We start from the raw sequence: 24,893 nt of genomic DNA on the forward strand, positions 1-24,893 counted from the left end.
CAATAACCTGGCCGTATACTTGCGGAAACATGGAATTAACGTAATCTACTAAAGACAATACTTTAAGAGTAAATCAGAATAAACTAAAATGTAAAGATTTATTTACCAGGTATAATAATACATTCATCAATTCCAATTAGACAATAAAGTCAAATTAAGACATTTTATCCAACCATATGAAATAAGATTTGCATACCTGGTTGAGAAACTACACAGCAATTGTGTGGGATATCTGAATACAGATTCCTGGTAGAGAAAACTACATGCAATGCTTTCTGTGTAGGTCATCTGGCTACAGAGACCCCAAGCTCCTCTGCCATCCTTCCTTAGGTACCAAACAATTCTATAGTGATTTCAGATGTGTATGTTTGATGTTATTTAGGATTTGGTTTACAATTTAGGGAGTTGTAAGTAGACCTTTGAAACTTGTGATTGAGTAGGTAATTTTATGTTTACAAAGATTGCACCTAATCTGGTCTCTGTGAGAGATCTGTGAGGGGTCATGCCCCTGATGGAATTCAGTATATTACTAAGTTCTTAAATCTTACTTGTGAGATTGACTTTGCTGAAAGAGAATGAGACCGTTTTACCAGTTGCACTGAGACCTCTTGAATGATACCAAACATATATTATCAGAAAAGCTTTTACATAACAGAACAGGTTAAGTTCAACGTTTCTGGAGACTCTAAAATGACCTGAGGTGAGGTATGCAAGAGAGGGGGGCAGATATGAGTGAGAATTAAATTTTATGGTCCTTAATCAGGAGGATATGTTGTCTCAGGTGGAGATGCTCTTCTGCGTGAGAGTTTTATGGCGTTGGTTCTCACAGAATTCTTTGACTTTTACCGGAAATAGTGCCTTTTGGTCTAGTGCCAGCCTTAAAGTAAGTTTGATTCATTTCCATTAATTAGTTCAAACTGTCTGTTTCATTAATTAAAAACTCTGAACTTTACTTTTGTAATCCTTCCTTGTCTCACAAGTATAAGAGCATTAGAAAAGAGATGTTTTAACAGTGCTGCTGATTTAAACTTTAGCTGTAAGAAAATGATTTGGTAAGCTTGATTCATTTCCGTAACACAATTCAAACGGTCCACTTCAAACTGCCCCAATTGAAAACTCTGCATGAATAGTTTGCATAATCTTTTAAAAGTTTTCATAGATTTTTACAGAATTACTGTTTAATAACTGTTTAATATGCATGGCTATATTTGTGAATATAAATATAAATGATTCAAATTTTTCATTCATGCATTCACTCAGTGAAAACAATGTGGAGAACAGCTTTGATTATTTTTATCTAGATTTTCACTTTTAGTTCTTACATTAAATTAAAATCTTGGCTACAATGTTTGGTTCAAATGACTGTTCCTCTGAAAAAAAAAATCACCCTTTTAAGCCATTTCAGAGCGAATACATAAATATAAAGATTTGTACTGAACAACAAAGTCTTTTTTTATAGCTATAGAACCCAATCTGCCTCATGTTGACTCATCCAACTCACCACCTATGAGTTCAATTAATTCAGGCATGAAATCTGTATGACTGCTCTATCTGACACTCCATCTGCATTCCTGTTCTTCATTGCTGTTCATCCTGTTCAACTCCATCTCCCCTCAGGGATCAATATCTACCCATTTCAGAATGCATTCAAGTCGAGTCTTATCAGTATCTTTTACACTTATTTAGCACAATACCATTGTCAATTCATCAAGGCAGATGTAAACGTGTAAAATGTGCACTCATAGTTTTGAGATGGCTCGTCCCATAGTACCAGTGGTTTTGGGCTATATACGACACCTATGCACAACTTTTGTTTACTAATTAGTGCCGCTTCATACTACGGATGTGCGACACTATTGACTAGTCATCTAATGGAATTACTAACCCGATCTCATGAAAAGTTGGCTATTTTGTATGGTCTTGCATGATGTTGTTCGCATAAACTCGTATAACTTTATCAGGTGCATATTGTGTAATGCGGAAGTGCGATAAATACGTTAAGTACGTACTTATTATGCCCTAACCCAAACCCCTTATCTAAATGTAACCAATCAGTAGAGTGTGTAAACATGATAGGAAGCTGTTGTGTGTGACAGAAGCAAGTAATTGTCATGTATTAGATGGAAACGATGTCCAGCGACGTCATTGGCTGTAGTGAAATTCGTAAGAATTCAAACGAGTGCAGTCGCACAATATCATACAAATTAGCCAAATTTAGAGAGGTTGTATGAATCCTGACGATTTCACCGTGAGAGTGTGTTGGAATTACTTGTGGGTCAATTTTGCCCTTCATTATATATTCAATATTTGTATAGAACAATATATGTTCAATATTTTCACACAATTACCTTTGGCTTTATATTTTTTAGAGTCTGCGCTTAAAAAAAGCGGATATATGGAGCAGATACAAAGTTTAATTTAATCTCAGGCTGTGCATGCTTCTTCCCTCTCTCACTTGCGGCGTGCTCAGCAAAGTAATTAGCAAAGTAATTAAAAAAAGTTAACAAAGTAACTTCGGTGGCCATGCAGAAAGTAGATTTCCTAAATGCTGGCATGAAAGTCCCAATGGATGTTTTCACATTTGAGTCTTCTTTAAATCTGCGCATGCTTGTAAGTTATTTTCCCACTGAGCCGTCTTTTTTAAGCACAGGATAGTCGCCTAAGGTGAGTCAGGTCCCGTCTTTCACAAGATCGTGTTGATGTGTTAATTATGCTCATCAAAAAAATGAATGCTTTTGAGTAAGTAGCCTAGAAAATTACTGTTTTAGACTAAGAATGCTGTTTTTTTAATCTGCTGACTAGCTATTTTCAATGAGGTGCCGGCTGCTTAATAGATTAAACTATCTTTTATTTTGTGTGCACGTCATGTTTAGAATACATTATGTTTATTGTAGGCAACATCACAGGCCCATTTTCTTCTAACTTCATAACTGTTATTGGATAACGTTCTTTACCGAACAGTCATTAGATCAATAGCTAATACAGAACTGCACGTCGTAAAATATGCACACATTTTCTGTGTCAAGTAAAGTTTAACGTAGTTTGAAATTTAGAAATACATGTCTTAAGATCTCTGCATTCAGATTTGCGTTCCATCAAGCTGTGTTGGAATGCAAGAATGAGACTCATCTTATACTGTCAGCTGTGGGTAAAGGGGCTTTTCTACTGCACGGTACGACTCTGCTCGACGCTGCTCGCTTTTTTGGGGTTTACCACTGTGGATACTAGTACCTGGTACTTTTTTTAGTACCACCTCGTTCGAGGTTCCAAGCGAGCCGAGCTGATACTAAATGTGAAGTAAAAATCCTACAGATCACTGATTGGTCAGGAAGAACTACCAGCATCACTGGATTTCCAACACGGGACATCAACCCACTAGTTTTAAAGTTAGCAACAGCGATAACAGTATAATTTGTTTACGCGCCTTTCAAATTCTGAAAAAAGAAATGGCTGTGCGCAAAACCACAAAACACAAAGTGCCAAAAGTGTGGTTTGTTCCCTGCACAGCTGCGTGTTGCCTAAACAGCGGGAGTTTTGCTTACTGCCCCCTGGAGAAAACAGGTAGAACATAAACTGCTCCAATGGTAGGAATATTTGTTATTACTTTGTAAAAATGTTTATGTTATTTTTTTATATAATTAACCACACTGAATTAACGTGTTAAAATGAAAGCCCTTTATTAGTGGTAGTAACTCGATCAATTGCATGACACAGGATGTCATGTGTTGTCAACATGGCTGCAACGCCCATGAGGGGCCAACCTGCTCCATGTAAAATAATACAGCTTTGACTGAGTTACTGATATGAGTCTTCATCTAACGTGTGTACATCACTGTCAACATATTTGTAAAAAGTGCTATTCACGTCTCAGAGTAAAACTGAGTGCACTTTTAACCATTCGGAGAGGACCTTTGTATGGGTCATTCTGTCCTGTATTGTTGATTTTATATGTCTGAACACTGTTAGAAGAGGAAGGGAAAAGTTAGTGGTGGAGTATGTCTTTTTGGTCTGTGGGTACAAGTGAGAAAGCCTGTGATAGGTGCAAGCTCCAAAAACTGGATTAATCGTTAAACAGCTGCAAAGAGGAATTAAGTGGGAAACAGCCTAAAATCATTCACAACATATTTATTTAATTGCCCATTTGTTTCAAATAATAGCACTGAGTTGCAAAGCACACACCCACGGCTCTTACTGAAGTTAGAAATGCCCAGTTGGACCTCTCAAAAAAAGATGTCACACTAGATGTAGACAGCAACATAAATGTGCACACGCTCACGCATGACACAAACAAAGGGATCAGCCATAGCATTTAAGAATTGAAAATTGTTTTTACCTTTCATATGAGTTTACCAGTGGCACGGATTTCAAAGAATTCCCTTATCCACAATTCCCCTATTCCATAACCATTAAATCATTCTGCTTAGCCACTACTGCTCAGTGAAATGGTAAATTAATTCTTCATGTTCGCTTTTCAACTGCAATTGTTTTTGCAGATGTTAAATGGTTTGCTCTACTCATGCTCTAGGGTTAAGTTGCATCTAGTTATATTGTTAAGCACTGAATACAAAAGGAAATTGCACACTAACAGAGGAGCATTTAATGTACTCTCTTAAAAAAACTGCCATACAGATCAGCTTTAAAATACTTTAAACACTTTAAACTTAAATAAAATAAAATAAATAAACTATTGAATTTGGAAAGAAAGAACCCCACATTTTAACCAGAACCTAAAGGGATTGTTTCATCGGAGACTTTTGGTGTTTCAGTTGAATTAAGCAACACACTCCACCCATTACAACTCACTCACTGATCACACACTAATACACGTTTCACAGAACAGCTCTTGACATTTCCACATCTTTTTAATCAAACACTGAAAACCAGCTCTAGATGGCATAGTTACGAGAACAAAATATGAATGAATATGTGACTTTGAAGCAACACGTTGTAGTGAGCTTCATCAATGAGAAATGTAACACATTTCAGATGAGACACTGAAGGCTACTCACGTACTTTTTCATGATTTCGCTGACGCTGAATCGAGACAAGTGCAACAGGGCCATCCGATGAGCAGAATACCTCTCTGCCGACAGCAGAGATCCGGAGTGTTTACCAATGTCAGTTCCAGGTCATAAACAACGCATGAATGATGAAATAATAGACAAATACAAAAGCACATGAAAAGTCTTTGTGTTTAGGGCTGAGTCACCGGTAGAGAGTGAGCTCTTTCTATCGGGATCACCGCATAACCCTCCGAGCAGAGACGGTGGGAAACTAAAACATAATTTCACACTGCTCCTGGAGAACTCGTATCAACTGTGCGAAGGGGAAGCTGCTGATGCGAATACGAGAGCGCGTTCACCAACCTTTTTTGAAAGTTCAAACCCCGCCCTGTTCACGCCAGCCCGCGTGCTGTATCTTCCGTGTTGGCCAGTGCGTTATGCAGAACACACTATGTTTGAAAATTGTATGCGTATGAATATGTGTTCCACACAGTTTGAATGCTGAATAATAATATTTCTCATGTTTCCAAAAAAAAAAAAAAGATTCAAATAACAGATAGGCCCTACACCCAAATTATTTGTGACTGAGTACTTACAAGAGTGTGAAAGTGTGTTTTAAAATGACAAAGAGAGACACTGAACAATATGAATAATTGCTCTGTAAGTTTTATATAGTTGTATTTGACGACGTTGACTGTTGTTGTATTGGCAATGTTAAATGGCTTGCATGGTATCGCTGTTATAACGCCATCTGGTGTTACCACGTGACCATTGCACAGACCATTACTGTTCATTTCGAATCTTGATTCCATTTCGTTTACGACATTCATTTATATGACGCAATAATGGTAATGTATATTCTAACTGCTTAAATGTTTGGACTGAACTGAAGCCCAGAATAATCCATACACCACGAACAGCTAGCATGGAGCGAAGAGCTGATAATTTGGCTTTCCCAGCAATTGTTGGGACGTATAGCAAGTACAGCAGTTCGAGGAAACTGTGGGATGACCGCTATCACAATGCCCATTTGGATAGATTGGAGACAGGTTAGAAGAGCAGTGCTGGAAATTGAATATTTCACTAATTAAATTACAATAACTGTATACTTGAAGTTAAGCCTAACAGTGAAGTCTACACAATAAGCTATCGAATCTTACCAATATAATTGTCATATTAACCTTCTTTTTACTGCACTTCACAGTAAAACCAGTTGTGGACAACAAGCCGCCAAGAACATATCTCCACTGTCATGTTAACATGAAAAAAATGCAGGTGACCATAGACTCTTTGTTCAGGCTTGGGTTGTTCGAGACTGGAATCAGATGAAGGAATTGATGGTCTCTTTCGAGTATATACATAAATATATAATAGCAACCCTGATAGTGACACTTGTTTTTCTTGTGAAGGTTCAAATAAGCTTAAAATATTGATGTGGCTTAGTGTTGAGTTTACAGTTGTAATTCAGATTCAAAGTGTGTTTTCACTAAGAGTATTTTCTTAAATTAAGGGATTTCTTGGTGTTGACTCGAACTGGAGTAAGGTGGACTCGAACCCAACAGTACTTTCTTTAGTAATGCTTTGATTGGCAAAGATGAGATCAACTGAGGCAATGTCTGTTTCAATATTTTAGATGGAGCAGAAGCGGCAGATGGACATTGAGAGAGACAACAGGCTGTTGGCTTCAAGAATTGCAATGCCCAGAAATGTTCGGAAAACCTCAAACCACTACCAGCCCAAACCAAGGTGCGTGCATGTTCATGTTTTTATATAAAGAACCACGATTTGTATGTGTACAGACTGTTTTTAATTTTTTTTCTTTGATGTGAATTTGTCTGATCAGTATGAATGCAGATATTCGCAATCGGGAGTTGGTGAGGATCTCTCTGGAGAATCAAGCAATTCTTATGAAGATCAACCTGAGAAAGCCTGTCTATGATCACAAAATGTATCAGAAAGATTTCAAGGTATATCTGAGAAACTGAGGTGCTTTATATTTTTTATATAAAAAAAGCATTTAATTTAATTGCATACAGCTTCTTGAAATTAGTACCAGGTGGCTAGAAAAAGTTTAATGGCTAAATATCATATCATACTTAACGTATCATACCTGACAATCCAGAAACTACTTTATTGCTATTGACTTTCTACTAACACTTTGTACCCCAACTAAACATTCTCCTCTTGCTTTGGTTTTTCTTGACTGGGTATAGATTACACAAGAATACATGTCCCGACTTCAAAATAATCCTCCAAATACTGGGGCAATTAAAAGGGCAAGTATTACTATTACTTCATTAGTGTTATGAATGTGTTTAAATCACACAGAGTCACATGCAAAGATATGAGATTTGTTTTGAATGAGAAGAACTGAGTAAAACTGTTACTAATGACATCTGCTTTGTCTCTTCTTTCATCACCAGGTGTAACTCCCAGAGCTGGTTAGCTAACTGAAAAAATAAACCAATCTTCAGACCAATTCTGTATTTATTTAAATATTAGCTGAGAGAATGTGTGTTATATGAGCAAATGATTTTGAGCAAATGTGAACATTCAGACTCTCCTCTGAGTATTTATGTGGCACAGAAATGCCATTACTTCAGCACAATGCCCACCTGAAATATGGAATAACATCAGTTTTTAGCAATATCATTGCTTTCTTTTAAATTCTGCCATCAAAACTTGTGTTTAAACTATATTATACTGTTTGATCACCTTGTCTGAGGCAATGTCAGGGCATCTCCAGTTGTAGAGGTAATACTGCTTGCATACATCTCCCATTCTGAACTTAAGTGGCTCAAAAAAAGATTTATTATCCATTATATCCAGCGCAGAGAACACATCAAACCCCACCTGAACAGATTTAGAGCAATAAAAAGAGACAGAGTGAGACAATCACACAATATATTTAAAAGAAGGATTAATAAGATACAAGTCAGGGTAATTTAGATGTGACAGATGGCCAGTAGACTGAGCCGGCCCTGCCTAATAAGCGACATACGCAGCTGCACAGGGCCCCCGCTCCCAGCAGGGGCCACCCCTACCACAGGTTCAGTATAGCCATATCATTATTTGCAGTAAGTGAAAATAGCACTGACACACAGACCAGATATTTGCATGCCAATAGTCCGATGAAATCTGTCAAAACTATTACAAAAATTGCATGTGCTTTGAAGAAAAGACATGGAGAGATAAGTATGTTAATTTGAAATTCCTTAACTTAAGATCTGATGTGGCGGCATTAGAAAGATTGTTGGTTAGTTGTGTGGGCGTTCTGGGTTCAAGTCCAACTTTTACCAATTTCAGTATTTCCCTTTATCGATCTATGTAAAGTCACTTATTTTAAATAAAAGTGAGCACAAAATATCGAAATAAATTGTGATATCACTGAAAATAAATGCGGGATTTTCTTTGTGATCACTAAAGGGGGGGGCTTTTTCTAGAGGCTCAGCACCTCACGGGCCAGCGGAACGGTAACACGTTTCCTGGACCTGAAGAAACTGCCCACTCTAAAGCCGCTCTCAGCATTTGAAGACAACAGTGACGAGGTACCATTATGTGACACATCAGTTGTGTTTCTTCCAGCGGCCAGCGATGTAGTTAAATTCCATCACAAAAGTCTACTTATTCGGTTTTATACTGTTTTTTTTATGCACCAGGGTGCAAATACGATATGACACTATTTACAGCAAGTGTTCTGTATCATAACTTAATTTGGTTATTTCATTATTTCTTATTCATTTGCACAGAATTTCAATTAATATATTTATTAATTTGTGCATGTGATGTGTGTTTGGTTAGTTTAAAAAATTGTGTTCTTTCTTTTTTGTACTTCTGAAGTTGTTAAACCTGTTCTGATAAACTACAGTTGATAGTTTTGCATTTTTAAGCATTACACTTTTAAATAAACAAACTTGTTTATTTGCACAATTTAAAGGTGTACTTGAAGGCCCCATTTTGAAAATCTGTTAAGGGCCCCCAAAATGCTAGGGCCATCCCTAACAGTAGATGTCGGCAAATGAGCAGTGTTGGTTAGATTGCTTCTGAAATGTAGCCTGGTTCTGATTACAAATTGAATTATATTTTTAATCAGAAATGTCATATTTTAGATTACACTTTTTAGGTAATCTAAACTGATAATTGATCTGATATTCTGATAATTTCTTCTGGATTATTTACGATCCAACTCCTATTTAATCTAACTCTTATTTATTTTGTGTCACAAATGTGCTTACAGGGCTGGGTAGATTACTTCAGAATTGCAGTCCAATACTGATTACAGATTAAATGATTATTTTTGGATTACCTCTGTTTACCTCTTGTTTATTTGATGTCACATGCATTTGACATTTTCTACATTACATAATTTTGCTTACATACATTTAAGTAAACTTAATGAATTAAAATATGAGAATTCATATTTTATTTTATATTTTTGGTGTTTTACTCACTATTTTTGGAAAAGTTGGCAGAAAGAGATGTGTGAATTGTTTTTACTTAGAAGAGGATTAGTGAAGGGGGCCTGGGTAGCTCAGCAAGTAAAGACGCTGACTTCCACCTCTGAGTTGTGAGTTCGAATCCAGGGCATGCTGAGTGACTCCAGTCAGGCTTCCTAATAAATCGTGATAAATCAATTGGCCTGGTTGCTAAGGAGGGTAGAGTCACATTGGGGTAACCTCCTCATGGTCGCTATAATGTGGTTCTTGTTCTCGTTTGGCTCGTGGTGAGTTGTGCGTGGATGCCGCAGAGAATAGCGTGAGCCTCCACACATGCTAGGTCTCCGCAGTAATGCACTCAACAAGCCATGTGATAAAATGCACGGATTGACAGTCTCAGACGCAGAGGGAACTGAGATTCATCCTCCACCACATTGAGGCGTGTCACTATGCCACCATGAGGACCTAGAGCGCATTGGGAATTGGGCATATTTTAGGGGGTCAATTATTTATTACAATTTACTGCCATTGCCTGATTATTATATATAATCTTGTAATCCATAAAAAGTAATTTATCTAATCGCAAGTATTTTTAAATGTAATTTAATCTAATTAAATTATCTAAGTACCTGTTTTGTTGTAATCTGAATATGTATTCCATTACTACCAACTGTGTGCTTATAATTTCATGATTTTAGGAACATTTTGCCATTAACTTGGTGGAATATTGAGTGGTTTTGGTACTGATTAACTCCTTTAATTAAATATGATTACTATTAAATATTAACTATTTGTCAGTCGGAAAACAAAGGTGCTTAAAGGTTCACGAAAACCTAACACTTATATGTTTCCCAAGATGGAATACATTGATTCATTATTTAAAAAAAAAAAGAAACTGTGTTTTGGATTTTGATACATGGAAATGAAAGGATGAGATCTTTCTAGTGACATTATTGGACACATGACTAGATAATGCATAGAATGATCTATATATATATATATATATATATATATATATATATATATATATATATATATATACATATGGATGATATATATATATATATATATATATATATATATATATATATATATATATATATATATATATATATATATCATCATATGCTATTCTTCTCACCACAGTTGTACAGAACGGTTGGTTACTCGAGCTACTGTAGACTTTATCAGTTCGAATTAGTCTGGTTATTCTCTGTTGACCTCTCTCATCAATAAGGTGTTTCAGTCCACAGAACTGCTGCTCACTGGCAACAACTGGTCCCTTTACCCATCTGGCACCAACAATCATCCATGCAATTATCTAATCAGCCAATCGTGTGGCAGCAGTACAGTGCATTTAATCATGCAGATATGGGTCAGGAGCTTCAGTTAATGTTCACATCAACCATCAGAATGAGGAAATAATGTGATCTCAGTGATATGGACCATGGCGTGATTGTTGGTGCCAGATGGGCTGGTTTGAGTATTTCTGTAACTGCTGATCTCCTGGGATTTTCAGGCATTACAGTCTCTATAATTTACACAGGATGATGCCAAAAACAAAAAACATCCAATGAGTGGCAGTTCTGTGTATGGAAACACCTTATGAGAGAGGTCAACAGAGAATGGCCAGACTAGTTCGATTAGACAAAGTCTACAGTAAATCGGATAACCACTCTGTACAATTGTGGTGAGAAGAATATCATCTAAGAATGTTATTCTGAAATGTGGGTTGGCGCTGTTTTGGATGCACGAGGGGGACCTTCACAATATTAGGCAGGTGGTTTTAATGTTGTGGCTGACTGGTGTGTGTATATATACATATATATATATATACATATATATATATATATATATATATATAATCACATAATCCATAAAAAGTAACTGTAATCTGATGTATATTTTAAACTGTGATTTAGCCTAATTACAAGTACTTGATTTTTGTAATCTGATTACAGTATGTAGAATATATATCCAGAATATATGTAGTCCATTACTACCCAACACTGCATATGAGGCACAGTCCAGCATTGGAGTACTACAGTCAGCAGTATTGTTTCAATACACAATGTCCTTTGACTTACTGCTTTACAGATGATAAGGATGTCCTCCATTAACTGCAGCAGTGGGGTGGCTGTGCTGACGCAGAACAGAACACAGGCTGCCTTCAGGCTCTTGTGCACAGGGTGGTTTAGAACCGTCGAGGGAAGTGTGTAGAAACTAACCATGTCAGTAATAGTACCATCCTTGCTCTGCTACAGACATATAGGAAGCATTATTGACAGATATGAAAACAAGATATCGAAATGATACAGATGTGTCCTCTCCAGCAAAGTTTAAATGGCCAATCTACACTACCTGTTTTTTAGTTCGGTTTTTCACTTTTAGAAAATGTCTATGCCCACATTTCACAATGTCACAATTAAAACTGAAATAATCTCTTTGCATTCAACTAGCAAAATATCAAACCAAGTGGCATTTATTTTTAAGAAATACATTACAACACACTTTTCAGTTACGTTAAAAGAAATTCCATCTATAGTTCTTATGTAGGGTTGCAGGAGGTGCTAGGTCCAGCTTCCTTGGGCCAAATGCAGGGAAACACCCTGATCAGGTTATTAAAAGTAATTGAATATTATAAAATATTTTGCTATCTAATGTAATGACATTTTTAAGTGTGACTTAATATAGGGATAGTTCACCCAAAAAGGAAAATTATCACAGTTTTCTCATGCCATCCCAGATGTGTCTGACATTCTTTCTTCTACTGAACACAAAGATTTTAAGTAAAATATCTCAGCTCTGTTGGTCCATACAATACAAGTGAATGGTGGCAAGAAAAGCACATAAATGCAGCATAAAAGTAATCCATAAGACTCCAGTGGTTAAATCCATGTCTTCAGAAGCAATATACTAGGTGTGGGTGAGAAACAGATCATTATTATGTCCGTTGTTACTATACATTTTCAATTTCACTTCCACGTTCTTCTCCTGTTTTTGGCAGTTCACATTCTTTTTGTATATTTCCACATACTGGGAAGGGTGGACAGTTTAGAGTAAAAAACTTTGATTTAACCAGTGGACTTTTTATCCTAAAAAACCATTTTATGCTACCATCATGTGCTTTTTGGAGCTTCAAAGTTCTGGCCACCATTCAATGAATTGACCAACAGAGCGAAGCTATTCTTCTAAAAGCTTTGTTTGTATTCTGCAGAAGAAAGAAAGTCATACACATCTGGGATGGCATGAGGGTAAGTAAACGATAAGAGAATTTTCATTTTTGGGTGAACTACCCCTTTAAGTGTCCAGAAGTGTCCAATTCATTTATGGGACAACTGTACTTATAGTTCCATTTACATTTGGTGACAGTGGTCCAGTCAGATAAAGACAGACAGAAGGGGTTTAATAATCTTCTCCATCTCAATCTTGCTGGATTGTGTGATCTCATCATACTGACCTCCACCACATATGTGTCAATTACACCATCTTGTGGCAAAAGCCAGTGTTGGACGTCTTCCTGGGTCAAAAGAGGGGAGAGATGAAATGTCTTTAGATGTTCTCTCAGAAGACCATGAACCATGGGCACATCCTGCACAGTCATGGAGCGAAGGCCTATGGTTTTTGTTGTCTGTAGTTATACAGAGAATAGGAGAGAGATGACATGAGTAGCAGTAAAACAGCCTTAAACTGGCTCTCTTTGAGAATGTGTCATTCTAAATGTGGTCCATGAGAGGGCGCTCTGACCTCAGGAAGCCTGTTTAACTTGAGTGCTCGATGCAGGGTCATGTTACGAGTGAGAGATGAGAAATTCAGCTCAATTAGCTTGCGTGGGTTCAGAGATCTTTGCCAGTACCTTAAAACAGCCATAGAGACAAATAGGGCATTTCCTTTGAATGAAACACTCGTAGGTAGATTGACTGTTGGAGATAGAATTATAGATGTGGGGGTTTGGCAGAGTGAGACAGATTGCCTTATATGTCCAACATACCTACAGTTTGCAATAGGTTTTGGTAACAATGCACTGGCACTGTAGACTGCTTGAAATACACCCTGTTGGTATACACGTCTGGTGATCTCCTTGATCAGGACTGGTGCCATTCTCTTAAAGCGTAGTTTTTTGTGCACACACATGAAGTTCACCTCCACCATCCTTATCGCTCTGTGGACAACTTGAATGTCTAATTTGCACCATCCAAAAATGCATTTAAATAAATGTTAAATTGTAACCAACTGAAAAAAATTATGCACTCACGTGTCAAATAGTTTAATTGTTGCTGGAATGGCACTTATGAATCCCACTAGTTTTTGACTGGCATTTACCCGGATTCCACAATGCCATTGTGATTGCCAACCAGGGGGGCACATAGTCCTGCAATATGTGTGTGAAAGATAAAGAGGAATTATATAAGTCAAATGTATGATTGATTGTGCCATAATTGGTTCACACTGAAGTATGTGGCTTATATGTGTCAAGTATTAGAGCTGCACTAGGTTCACTTTTGGCTAAACACACCAGAGCAAGAACTGTGGAGAGTAGTGCAAGCGAAGTGTGTTGTCATCTTCCTCTGTATAATTTTCATTCAGCAAGTCACACAGTTCGCTCAGCTACACATAGAAGAGACAGATAAGGAGGAAGTTAGAGAGTTGAAGATAAATATAAGACAGTGTTTTACTACATACACCTTGAAACCTTTAATTGTCAGTTTGAGCGTTGCATCATCAAATTACATAAAGTGATAGATCACCCAAAAATTATTTACTCCCCCTAATGTTGTTCCAAGCCCATATTACTTTTTTTTTCATGCAACACAAAAGAAGATGTAAGGTAGAAGGACAGCATCAGTCACCATTTACTTTTATTGTATCTTGGTGATTCTCATTGACTGGTGACCGAAACAGATCAATAGGTCTAACATCTACTTTTGTGTTCTGCATAAGAAGCAAGGTTTGGAAAAACATGTGGATGAGTAAATTATGACTATATCCTCTCTTTAATAAGTCCTCCCACTCACCTGCTCCTGGTTGTACAGGTCGAGCGTGTCCCAGATGAAGCCCTTTGGAAGCGAGTATGGCTCCTCTCGAACACTGGGCCTCTCCGATTCTATGGGCCCTTGTGATGTCACTTCCTCATCTAAAAAGATTGAATGCTGTTTGTAAAGACAGTCCTGAGCCATATGAACATTGTAATTTGAATGTTCCTCTAAAAAAAGCTTTGATTTATTTATTTTTATTAATTTTCAATATTTGGAATTGATTTTCAGGGGCATTTTTACCTTTTTTCTAACCATATGTATAACAAAGCATGTTGTCAATTCATGTCAAATATGTATATTGACATGAATATGTGTATATTACATCATTTAGACCAGGCCATGGGTTAGACTATAAGACTTTCTACTGTTTACCATAGAAAAATTTAATTATATGAAACATATCAAATGTTAGATACAGAAAAAAAACTATGGGGACATTTTTTACCCCCATATTATATAATATACAGCAATGGCGAATGCTTAGGTCCAGCAAAGTCTTCTCTGCTGGCCTAACATGCCAAATATATTAATATGTTTTCATCCTTTCATTCTCAATCACCTTTTTGCCTATGTATTTTTAAACACTTTCCACTCTTAATTATTCTACAAACATATAGAGAAAAAGAAAAGTTAATCTAGTCAGAATTTATTCCTTGATACTTACAAGCAAAGTGTGACAACTGTTTCACAAATTGCATGCCGGAAGCCGAAGCAGCACGTGTACGAGCTCCACCCCTATCAGGCCTTCAGAATTTCTACAGAATCCCTCAACAGTGCAAATGAAGGAGCAACTAAAATCAGATTGTCAGATTCATCTGACTGCCGCTATCACCACTGAGAAAGAGATCCTTAGGGATTTAAATACACGAGATGTTCTGCATGACTGTGTGATTGCTTAATTTATTAAACAGGAAAGGAAGACTGATTGTCACTTCATGTAAATTGGTAAGTGATTTTTGCATTGTTATATCAACATCAGGAGTTTTCTAAGTGTAAATTAGACTGCTGGAGCATTCAGTGTCGGATCAAGTTTTGAAAAGTAGTGCTGCGTTCCATTCAACTAGGAAAGTCAGATTTTACAACTTCCTACTAGATAAAGTGCAGGGGAATGCATCTTTAAGCCAAAATTACAACTTGTAGGCTTGTAGGCAACTCCGATTTCGCCGAGATGCAGGTGCATGATGTCACACAAACATGTCGACACTCAGTGAGACATGCAAAGTAAGAGATAAACATTCACTTTATTAAGTAATATTGATAAATTAGTTTGTTTCCACATTGCATGATATCAAAGCTTGTTTAACAAACACCTGCAGAAACAGATGAATAAAACATTATAATCTCTTTTGATAATCGTACAACTGAAGCACAAATACTGCAGCATTGTTTATCAGTTGGGTTGCAATGAGACATCTCTTAACAAGAGTCAAACCCCTGCTGAGCTAACAGGAGTGTTGCAGTTCTGAATATCGGGGAATGGAATGCATTTATGGTCGGAGATATCAAGTAGGAATATCCCACATCCAACTTGAATGGAACGCAGCATAACTGTGTACCCTGACCAAACTAAATTTACTGCAAGCAACATTTAAATCGCAAATATTACTACTGACTACTTTTCCACTGACTTTATAACCAAACAATGATCTAACTGACCAAGTTACTACATGCAGCCCACAAACAAGCACAGGGCATCACGGCCTTTGCTTACAACAAGTCTAGAGCCGTTAAGAAAAAAGCGATTAAAAGATCACAATCTGGGGGCCTGGGTAGCTCAGCGAGTAAAGATGCTGCCTACCACCCCTGGAGTCTTGAGTTTGAATCCAGGGCATGCTGAGTGACACCAGCCAGGTCTCCTAAGCAACCAAATTGGCCCGGTTGCTAGGGAGGGTAGAGTCACATTGGGTTAACCTCAATGTGGTCACTATAATGTGCTTCTCGCTCTCGGTGGGGCGCGTGGTGAGTTGTGTGTGGATGCCGTGGAGAATAGCGTGAAGCCTCCACAGACGCTAGGTCGACGCAGTAATGCGCTCAATAAGCCACTTGATAAGATCGAGATGGTCTCAGAAGCAGAGGCAACTGAGATTCATCCTCCGCCACCCGGATTGAGGTGAGTCACTATGCCACCAAGAGGAATAAGAGCACATTGGGAATTGGGCATTCCAAATTTGGAAGAAAAGGGGGAGAAAAATGTAATCTCAATCTACTAATGTTTTGAATCATAATACACTAAACAAAAAGAACAGAACACTCACTGAAAGCATACTGTATATACGTCACCCAGACATCTATTTGATGTGTGTGTTTTCATCTGGAAGATGTATTTTTTGTATATGTGCTCATCTGCAATATGTCAATAAGATGTGTGATAACACTTTACAATAAGGTTCCATTTGTTAACCTGAGTTAACAACATTAGTTAAAACTAACAATAAACAATACTTTTTTTCTTAGTTAATGCTAATTAAAACATATACTAATACATTTGTAAACATTAATGTACTATGAACTAACAATGACATTTTTATTTTTATTAACTAACATTAACAAAGATTAATAAATGCTGTAAAAATGCATTGTTCATTTTTAGTTAATGTAAACTAATGTTGTTAACTAACGTTAGGCTAACAAATGGAACCTTATTGTAAAGTGTTACCAGATGTTTGATCTCGGATGTCATAAAGATATGCAGCAAATATTTATTATGTTAATTAGATGTTAATTAGAATGCAATGATTTCCAGATTAAATGCTCTTAAACAGACATCTAGAAAATGTACGTGTGCTATCTGGGCTTACTCGTGCTGTACATCCCAAGATACCACAGAGAAACAGCTGCATTAAGAATATGAATAAACTCCAACCACTTTCCTCCCGCATGCAATTCAGAAGTGATCATCCCCATGCCCTATTCCTTTCAAGGACAATTATCCTCCACTGTAAAAGCTGCAGAGGGCTGAAAGGCGATAATGGCCCTGCAAAGGTATCATCAGTGGCGGTTAGGATACAGACAGGTGCACTGAACAGATGTAGAGGGATACGTGTAGTGCATTCTTGTTCTTCAGCTTCAGATTCTCAGCAAAGTTTTGGCATAATTTTTTACCCGGAAGAGAGACATTGCAGATTTGAAATGCTTATAAATGCTGAAAGCGATTTATTTATAAAAATATGTCCAACCTTAAGATGTAAATTATCATGTAGATGATCTTAAAAGTTATAGGCATGGGCTAAAAGTAACAAAACATTAATTTTGATTTCATGGGGTCTTTAATTTTACAGTCAAGAGTCAAGATCTCAACTCTCTGAATCAGCATTCACAGTTTACTTTGTTTCTGGTAGCTCATCATGTGGCATACCTATCTTAGGGACTGGCTGGGTATCCCAAAAGCGGTATGTGTATCTACGGGCTTCCTGAAGGTTCCTCGGAGGCCCCTGGCCCAGGGAAAAGAGGTGCAGAGCTTTCTGAATCTCCTGTTGCTTCTCCTCTGGAAGAGAGTCCAGCTGGGAACCGAGAGGATCAGAAGACAGAGATGCTCAACTGATAGGAAACCGATTCTGTTGCAATTTTATGCAGCTAATGTTTTATCTAACATAACTTTGTATATTGATACAGTCTTTCTTACCATTTCAATAGGGTCCCGTGGCCCCTCTTTGGCCCATGTTTGACCTTTGTTTTTCTTTGCTTTCTTCTTCTTGCCTTCAGTGGCCATGTCTTCCTCAAAGCCCCTTTCAATGTATGAAAGCAATGCAACATAACAAATTCAACAAAAACACAGATTAACAAAATGGACAAAGTGAGAATGAATAAATGGATCACTTACAAGCTTTTCTGCTCATCCATATAATAAGTGTTTTCTGGCATTGGAGAAGCCAGTGGTGCGACTCTTCAGCTCTGTAATTGTGGGTGTTTGTGGTGTAGGAGCTTATCTTAATGTGCAGTGAGGACAGGAGGGAGATACCAACCCGCCCTCCACACCCAGACACACTGATCTTTTATCTCTGCACACCACTAAAGCCCAGGGTTGGGCAAAATTCAGAATTTAAGAATTGGCTCCCTTTTCTAATAAAGTTAAATAGGCCAAGTGGACGGTGTATATAGTGTGTTATGATATGGCCTAAACAAATCCCTACAACACTTCACCTTCATGTTGTTTCCCAAACCATCTTGACAGAATTTATTTTGTGGAACACACAAAGATATCATAATGTTAGTCTCAGTTACTTTCATTATAAGAACAATGCAATGAAAGTGAATGGTGACTAAAGCTGTCATTTTGCTTAAAATCTCCTTTTGTGTTCTAGGAAATAAATTCAGTTAAGTGTTTTTGAAACAATATGATGGAGAGTAGTTGGTGGCAGAATTGTCCCTTTTGGGTGAACTATCCCTTAAATACAGACAAGAAACCATTCCAACCACATGGGGGCAGTGTTTCCATCGCACCATAGGTGAGTTAATCCACACAGAAAAACATACATAATTCTAACATTTTTAGCTTCACTTAATTTGCATTAATGCATACAACGCAAAATATAAATGAGAAGGTGAACTTAGAATGATACATAAAGTAAATTAATAATTGTGAGTTCTTTGAACTTCTTAAGCTTAAAAATACATGAAAGGAAGATTGCAAGTACTAACTCACATGATCAAGTACAGAACTGAGGTCATGGGAATACCCATTAGCACTTGTGCTTGAATGGTTTAAGCATGTTCGTTTGGTGAAAAGGAACTTATTTGGGCATTGATTGGTTGTTATTAACTATTTATAGAGACTTTAGCTCTTTTTAGTATTATTGATGTTTTTTAATGTAATTGGTTATTTCATGTAAAGTCACCATTAGGGTGATTAGCATTCCCTTTAGTAAAGTTCTGTTCAACTCACAAATGCTTCAAGCATATGTGATTGTGCATAGTTCAAGTTCATCATTACATGCACATTTGGACCTGATGTTGTTTAATTACTTTAAACACATTTTTGTATTGAGTTATTTGAATTACTGTTGACGTATATTATATAATAACTACAACACTAACAACACCAAATGGAAAAAAAATATATTTTTTCAAAACAGTTTTCTCAATATACCTCTTTTCCCAAAATTTACACCACTGGTTGAGTAGCATTGTTGGGGCGGGTCTAAGCGGGTATCTCAAAACAAACAAAGCCATTTTTTTATAGCACCACAGGGAAAGTGTATACAGTTTTCGAGAAAAATATTTTGGCACTAATAGTGATTGTGTCGCTTTACAGTTTAATCACTGAAGTTATATGGATGACATTTATGCTGACTGTCTGTGATTTTTGGAGCTTCAAAGGTCTGATCACCATCCACTTGCATTTTAAGGACCTACTGAGCTAAGATTTTTTTTCTATTTTTCTTCAAATGTGTTCTGTTGAAGAAAGTCATGTACACCTGAAATGGCATGAGGGCGAGTAAATGAGAGAATTTTTATTTTTGGGTCAACCACCCTTTAACCTATTAATAGCTTACTTATAGTTGTCTCTGCAAATTAAGCTGGGATAGAAGAAATTATTTTAACATTGAAAAGTTACGTAATTCAGCTCTAAGTAGAAATAATATAAATGTTAATTTTAAACAATGTGCTATTAGCTGTTAAATCTTATTCGTGACATACCTTTTTAAGGAAAAGTTGAATGAACTGATACATTTGTGTATATCTAACAAAGCTTTTGTTCTTAGGCTGACATAAAATGACCACAAGTTGAATTTACTTAAAAAGCATGATGCAAAAATTCTACATATTCACTGGTGGCTAAATGTTTGGAATAATGTACAGATTTTGCTGTTTCAGAAGGAAATTGGTACCTTAATTCACCAAAGTGGCATTCAACTGATCACAATGTATAGTCAGAACATTACTGATGTAAAAAACAGCACCATCACTATTAGAAAAAAGTCATTTTTTATCAAATCTAGACAGGCCACATTTCCAGCAGCCAGAAACACATCATCCTTGAGTAATCATGATAAATTGCTAATTTGGTTCTAGAAAATCACTTGCCATTATATCAAGAAACTCATCAGTAAATCTGAATGCTTGAAATTGCCAAAAAACTGAAGTTTCATACAAATGTGTACACTACAGTCTTCAAAGACAAAGAAAAACTGTCTCTAACAAGGACAGAAAGAGATGTGGAAGGCCAGATGTACATATGTCTTATAGGAAGAATTGCAAATTCAAAAAGCCACTTTTGAAACAGAAAAACAAAAAGAAAAGGTTAGAGTGGGCAAAGAAACACAGACATTGGACAACAGATAATTGGAAAAGAGTGTTATGGATCTTAACCCCCTTGAGCTTTTGTGGGATCAGATAGACTGTAAGGTGTGTGAGAAGTGACTGACAAGACATTCACATCTATGGCAAGCGCTACAGGAAGTGTGGGGTGAAATATCACCTTAATATCTGGACAAACTGACAGCTAGAATGCCAAGGATCTACAAAGCTGTCATTGGAGGATTATTTGATGAGAACTCTTTGAAGTGGTTTAATTTTTTCAAATTGTAATAGTATTTTTTCCGTTATTAATGTCCTAAATATACATTGTGATCAGTTGAGTGCCACCTTGGTGAATAAAAGTACCATTTTTTTTCCATAAGAGCAGAATCTCTACATTATTCCAAACTTCTGTCCACCAGTGTAAATCCAAAACATAATTTTTTCAGTGCATTTTGTAAATAAAATTTCACTTAGTCCTGCTCTGCACACATATGAAAATATATGATATGTAGAGAACAGCACATTGTATTTTTAAACAAAAGTTATGACAAACACACAACCACCATAAATACTAAAGCCTTTCAGAGCATTTGCTTCTTCATTACAAATGCCATGATTGAAATGCATTACAATTCTGAGATTCATTTAACATGGCAACTATAATTAGCTATATGTAACAGAGCACCTGGTGATACCCTTAATGGATGTTACGATACTGGCTTACCAAATCAGGAAACACATACAAAATATACATACCAAAATAAACAGATCATAAAATATATTCAAATACAGGATTAGAGAGAGAAAAAACTACTGAAGCAAAAAATACAACTAGAGATTACATCCTAGTTGAAACATCCTATGAAATCCACTATTCTAAATATAAATGACAACATTCAAATCTGAATAGAATAATCTGACTAAATAACTGTTAAACATGTAAATGTTTTTACATAAATCATACATTAAACGGGTTTACAACTTTTAATACGGCAACATGACATTAAATAAAACTATAATGCGCTCTCAATTTCTTTTTCTTTCTTTGCTTGTGTTTCTGTTGATGTTTAAGTGCAGTAGTTTTAGAGTGCTCTGTTCTCCCAGCTCAGAGACTGTCAACACGTCACCTTCTGGTATTCTTCATATCGGATTCATTTATCTCTTAGCTGCATAGTAAAAAGGCCTACAATCCAGTTAAGGAATATAAATGTGAAACATGCTACACAACATGGACTGCTGCAATGATATGCCATTGCATATCAAACGTATTACTTTGTTGTTTTTAAGACACATTACATAACAGCACAGAAATCTTAACCTCTTTGTTTTTAATTGTATCTTGTATCTTTGGGACATGCCTACATTAGAAATGGCTTCAGCATTATTTTTAATATATAAAATATAACAAATTTATGGAAAGTAACCTACATTACAGAGTTCCCACACCTTTAGTTCAATGAATTTCAATGACTTTTTCATGATTTTTCTGATTGTTTGTGATAAGGACTTTTAAAAAAAAAAAACATTTTAAACCGATTGCGTTCACAAAAAGCAATTTCCAACTAATGAAATGAGCATAACAATAAATAAGATATATGTAATATAGAAATTTCCATGATTTTAACAGGACATTTTGTTCATTTGTTTATTTTCCAGGTCAAATTCCCTGAAACAGTATTTCCAGATTTTTCATGACTTTGGGAACTCATTGTCAATAGCAGGTTCATAGGGCAATGTAAAACAGTTAAAGGATAGGCAAGGAGGAGGCGAGAACCGGCTTGTCAGAGACATATCCAGCTGCAGACACGCAGCACCACCAGTTTCAGAACCCCAGCGCCAGAACCTGAAGTGAGGGGTGGAGTTATTGACAATGAGACAAGCATGGCGGAGAGCATGGTGAGTTGTGTAACGTTTTTGACATCATGTTGTGAAAAATTATCGCATATATTAAGTTCAGCGTTTATCTGCTAAATATTTAATTTCTGTTGCATAACTTTATCATCTTAATGAAGCTTGAATATGTTGTCATACTTTACTGTATTAAAAAAAATTCTACGGATGGTGTCGTGGAATATCGCGATGAATCTCTCTAAGTTGTAAGAAAACTCTCAGAGTCTTGAGTTCCAGATGCCAAAGTTGTAGTTTATTGAACACCAACAAACATGAGACCGGCCAGCTGTCCGTTCTGACTGTCTTAGTCCAAAACCTCCTCTTCTATACAGTTTGTTATCTGGCATTACCTCATTTCTGTGTCCCTTTGTTATTTTTGTAACCAATGGATACTATTTGCCACCATTATCTCACAGAGCCTTTTGATGTCTTTTTACTGGTAGAAACTTGGCTTTAGTCTATCTTCAAGGTCCTTAGTCTCATTATTTTGTTACAGCTGGGTGCTCTTTGTGGCCTCTGCAGCATCAACACTTTTAGTAACCTCATATGCTCTCTCCTGGGTCACACAAAGGCCAGGAAACTCATATAAGTATTTTGATATATAAGAAACATACTAGAATATTGAAAAATATACTATATATTCCCACCTCTGAGACTTAAAAAGTCTCACACTCTATTTCCCTCAAACCAGAGTGCAGTCACACAAGCTAGCCTGTCCCATTTCATCATGTAGCCAAAGTAGGCCACTCAGTCCACTATCCAATGCCATTTTTATGGGGCTGCACTCTGCAGAACTTGGGACCAAACCTCTCCATCCACACTTAACTAGGAAGGAGTAAAAGATCCCAGTCCTCTAGCTAGCGCTGTGCCTAGGGGTGGGTGACAAAAATCAACTAATTTGTAATAAGCATGTGCATGCAAATGTGAAGCCTTAGCGTGATGTAGAGTACAATTGATTATCCATTGAGTAGAAGATATATATATATATGCTTTAACAAAACACTATTAAAAGTAACATAGTAATATTTATCCTTCGTTGCCAGAGGAACTCACAGACAATTCCGGTAGCCTGGAGCGCTATCTGGTGGTGTGTTGGAGCAGACAGCGGGTTTTTAAACCACCAGTTGAGTCTATTTGCTCTTGCAGCCAAGCACTGAGGTGCTCGTCGCTCCTGTCTTCAAATATAGCTCTTATATGTCTTCTCTTGGCAATAACTTCACATATACATTATATGGAACCATAATTATCAAAAATGCTACTTCTATTTGGTTAGATACAGTGTACTAAAGATATACTTCACCAATAAGTAATAAGTAATTGGTTACATTGATAATATGTCAAAATAACAAACAAAACACCCTCTAACTCCTTTCTTGAGATGCTATCTATTTTGTTATGTAAAATGAAAGTACAATAGTCTTGCTGTCTCCCTTACTATCAAAAACATGAGAAAAGTGTTCAAAAATAAAATTCCCCTTACATTGTTATTTTCTTGATTGCTTCTCAGTAAATCTCATCAAGTTCATCCAATCCTGCCCCAATGGTATATTGTCTGGTTGCTACACTTGTTTAGCGTTGTCATCATTGATACGGCTACCATTTGCTTAGCCTCTGTTCTAGTCATAATTGATCTCAGAATGGGTATAATACAACATAACAATAATGCAAATAGGGTCAGTCCCATAACTACTATTATACCTATTTTCATTAGCCCCAACTTCCATGAACCAAAAGATCATCAAACCATTGCCCAAACCGCTGATCTCTCCCTACATTAGATTTAACTTCCTTTCTCAGGTCATGCAGTTTCCTCATCGCCTGGGTAAAAGTTCCTTCTGGGGATGTATTATTTGGTATGTATGTATATACAGCAATCTAAATCTAAACCTAATCACATTATTATTAAAAAAAAACATTTCATCATCTAAATGCCATATTACTGCACAATTGCCCTTAAATTGTCCTACATTCGTTTTTCCTTTAGTTTTGTTAAAGCATTCATACACCAGTTGACAATTTATTTTATATGATAATGGGCTTTCTTTTTTCTCATTATCCACACATACGTCTAATTTTTTGCATTCATCTCCCCACCCTATCATCTTATACTATTTATCATATTCCGGATGACCCAAGAATGCCAAACATTCTGCTGGGCAGAACACTGTTCTCCCTGTTTTACCACAATTTTTTGGCATAATACTCAGCGCAATGCTTATAATCATACTGATTTGGGACTACTACAAATTTTTTCAATGGAGTGGACGAGCACATTACACAGTTTGTCA

The 24,893-nt window shown here is 36.6% G+C and overlaps 3 protein-coding genes across 5 annotated transcripts in view; 1 reads left to right on the plus strand and 2 right to left on the minus strand.

Annotated features, from left to right (window-relative positions):
• The window catches only part of LOC127633571 (supervillin-like), a 91,740-nt gene extending 86,410 nt beyond the window's left edge, over positions 1-5,330 (minus strand). For both annotated transcript variants that reach the window (XM_052112772.1, XM_052112771.1), the window contains exon 1: positions 5,014-5,330. In XM_052112772.1, the coding sequence (XP_051968732.1) occupies positions 5,014-5,063 (50 nt within the window). In that variant the 5' untranslated portion in view covers positions 5,064-5,330. The remainder of the gene's footprint in view (positions 1-5,013) is intronic.
• A 598-nt stretch (positions 5,331-5,928) lies between these two features.
• On the plus strand, positions 5,929-7,432 carry LOC127633190 (sperm axonemal maintenance protein CFAP97D1-like). Its single transcript, XM_052112058.1, has 6 exons — positions 5,929-6,052; positions 6,208-6,278; positions 6,637-6,749; positions 6,847-6,970; positions 7,217-7,279; positions 7,427-7,432. The coding sequence occupies exons 1-6, from the start codon at positions 5,929-5,931 to the stop codon at positions 7,430-7,432; spliced, it is 501 nt and encodes a 166-aa protein (XP_051968018.1).
• Positions 7,433-7,476: 44 nt separating this feature from the next.
• On the minus strand, positions 7,477-18,385 carry LOC127633572 (glycylpeptide N-tetradecanoyltransferase 1-like). 2 transcript variants are annotated; one of them, XM_052112774.1, is made up of 12 exons: positions 18,296-18,385; positions 18,098-18,200; positions 17,831-17,975; positions 14,455-14,573; positions 13,956-14,047; positions 13,695-13,811; positions 13,431-13,601; positions 13,187-13,295; positions 12,900-13,070; positions 11,527-11,694; positions 7,719-7,856; positions 7,477-7,618 (listed from the first exon to the last, which is right to left on the minus strand). In XM_052112774.1, exons 1-12 carry the CDS (start codon positions 18,334-18,336, stop codon positions 7,598-7,600), a joined length of 1,395 nt encoding a protein of 464 aa, XP_051968734.1. In that variant the 5' UTR covers positions 18,337-18,385; the 3' UTR covers positions 7,477-7,597. The 2 variants fall into 2 exon arrangements, with proteins under 2 accessions (XP_051968734.1, XP_051968733.1); XM_052112773.1 differs by having other exon boundaries at positions 11,527-11,697.
• Between the last annotated feature and the right edge of the window lie 6,508 nt (positions 18,386-24,893).

The sequence above is a fragment of the Xyrauchen texanus genome, chromosome 40 (genome assembly GCF_025860055.1).
Source record: "Xyrauchen texanus isolate HMW12.3.18 chromosome 40, RBS_HiC_50CHRs, whole genome shotgun sequence".
Classification (NCBI taxonomy): Eukaryota; Metazoa; Chordata; class Actinopteri; order Cypriniformes; family Catostomidae; genus Xyrauchen; species Xyrauchen texanus.

Coding starts and splice junctions, on each gene's coding strand:
- LOC127633190 (XM_052112058.1), top strand. CDS start 5,929: ATGGAGCGAAGAGCTGATAATTTGGCTTTCCCAGCAATTGTTGGGACG. Junction 6,053..6,207: donor TTTGGATAGATTGGAGACAG/GTTAGAAGAGCA, acceptor TGCACTTCACAG/TAAAACCAGTTGTGGACAAC. Junction 6,279..6,636: donor TTAACATGAAAAAAATGCAG/GTGACCATAGAC, acceptor TCAATATTTTAG/ATGGAGCAGAAGCGGCAGAT.
- LOC127633572 (XM_052112773.1), bottom strand. CDS start 18,336: ATGCCAGAAAACACTTATTATATGGATGAGCAGAAAAGCTT. Junction 14,574..17,830: donor CCAGCCAGTCCCTAAGATAG/GTATGCCACATG, acceptor CAATCTTTTTAG/ATGAGGAAGTGACATCACAA. Junction 13,602..13,694: donor ACAATTAAACTATTTGACAC/GTGAGTGCATAA, acceptor AGTTGTCCACAG/AGCGATAAGGATGGTGGAGG.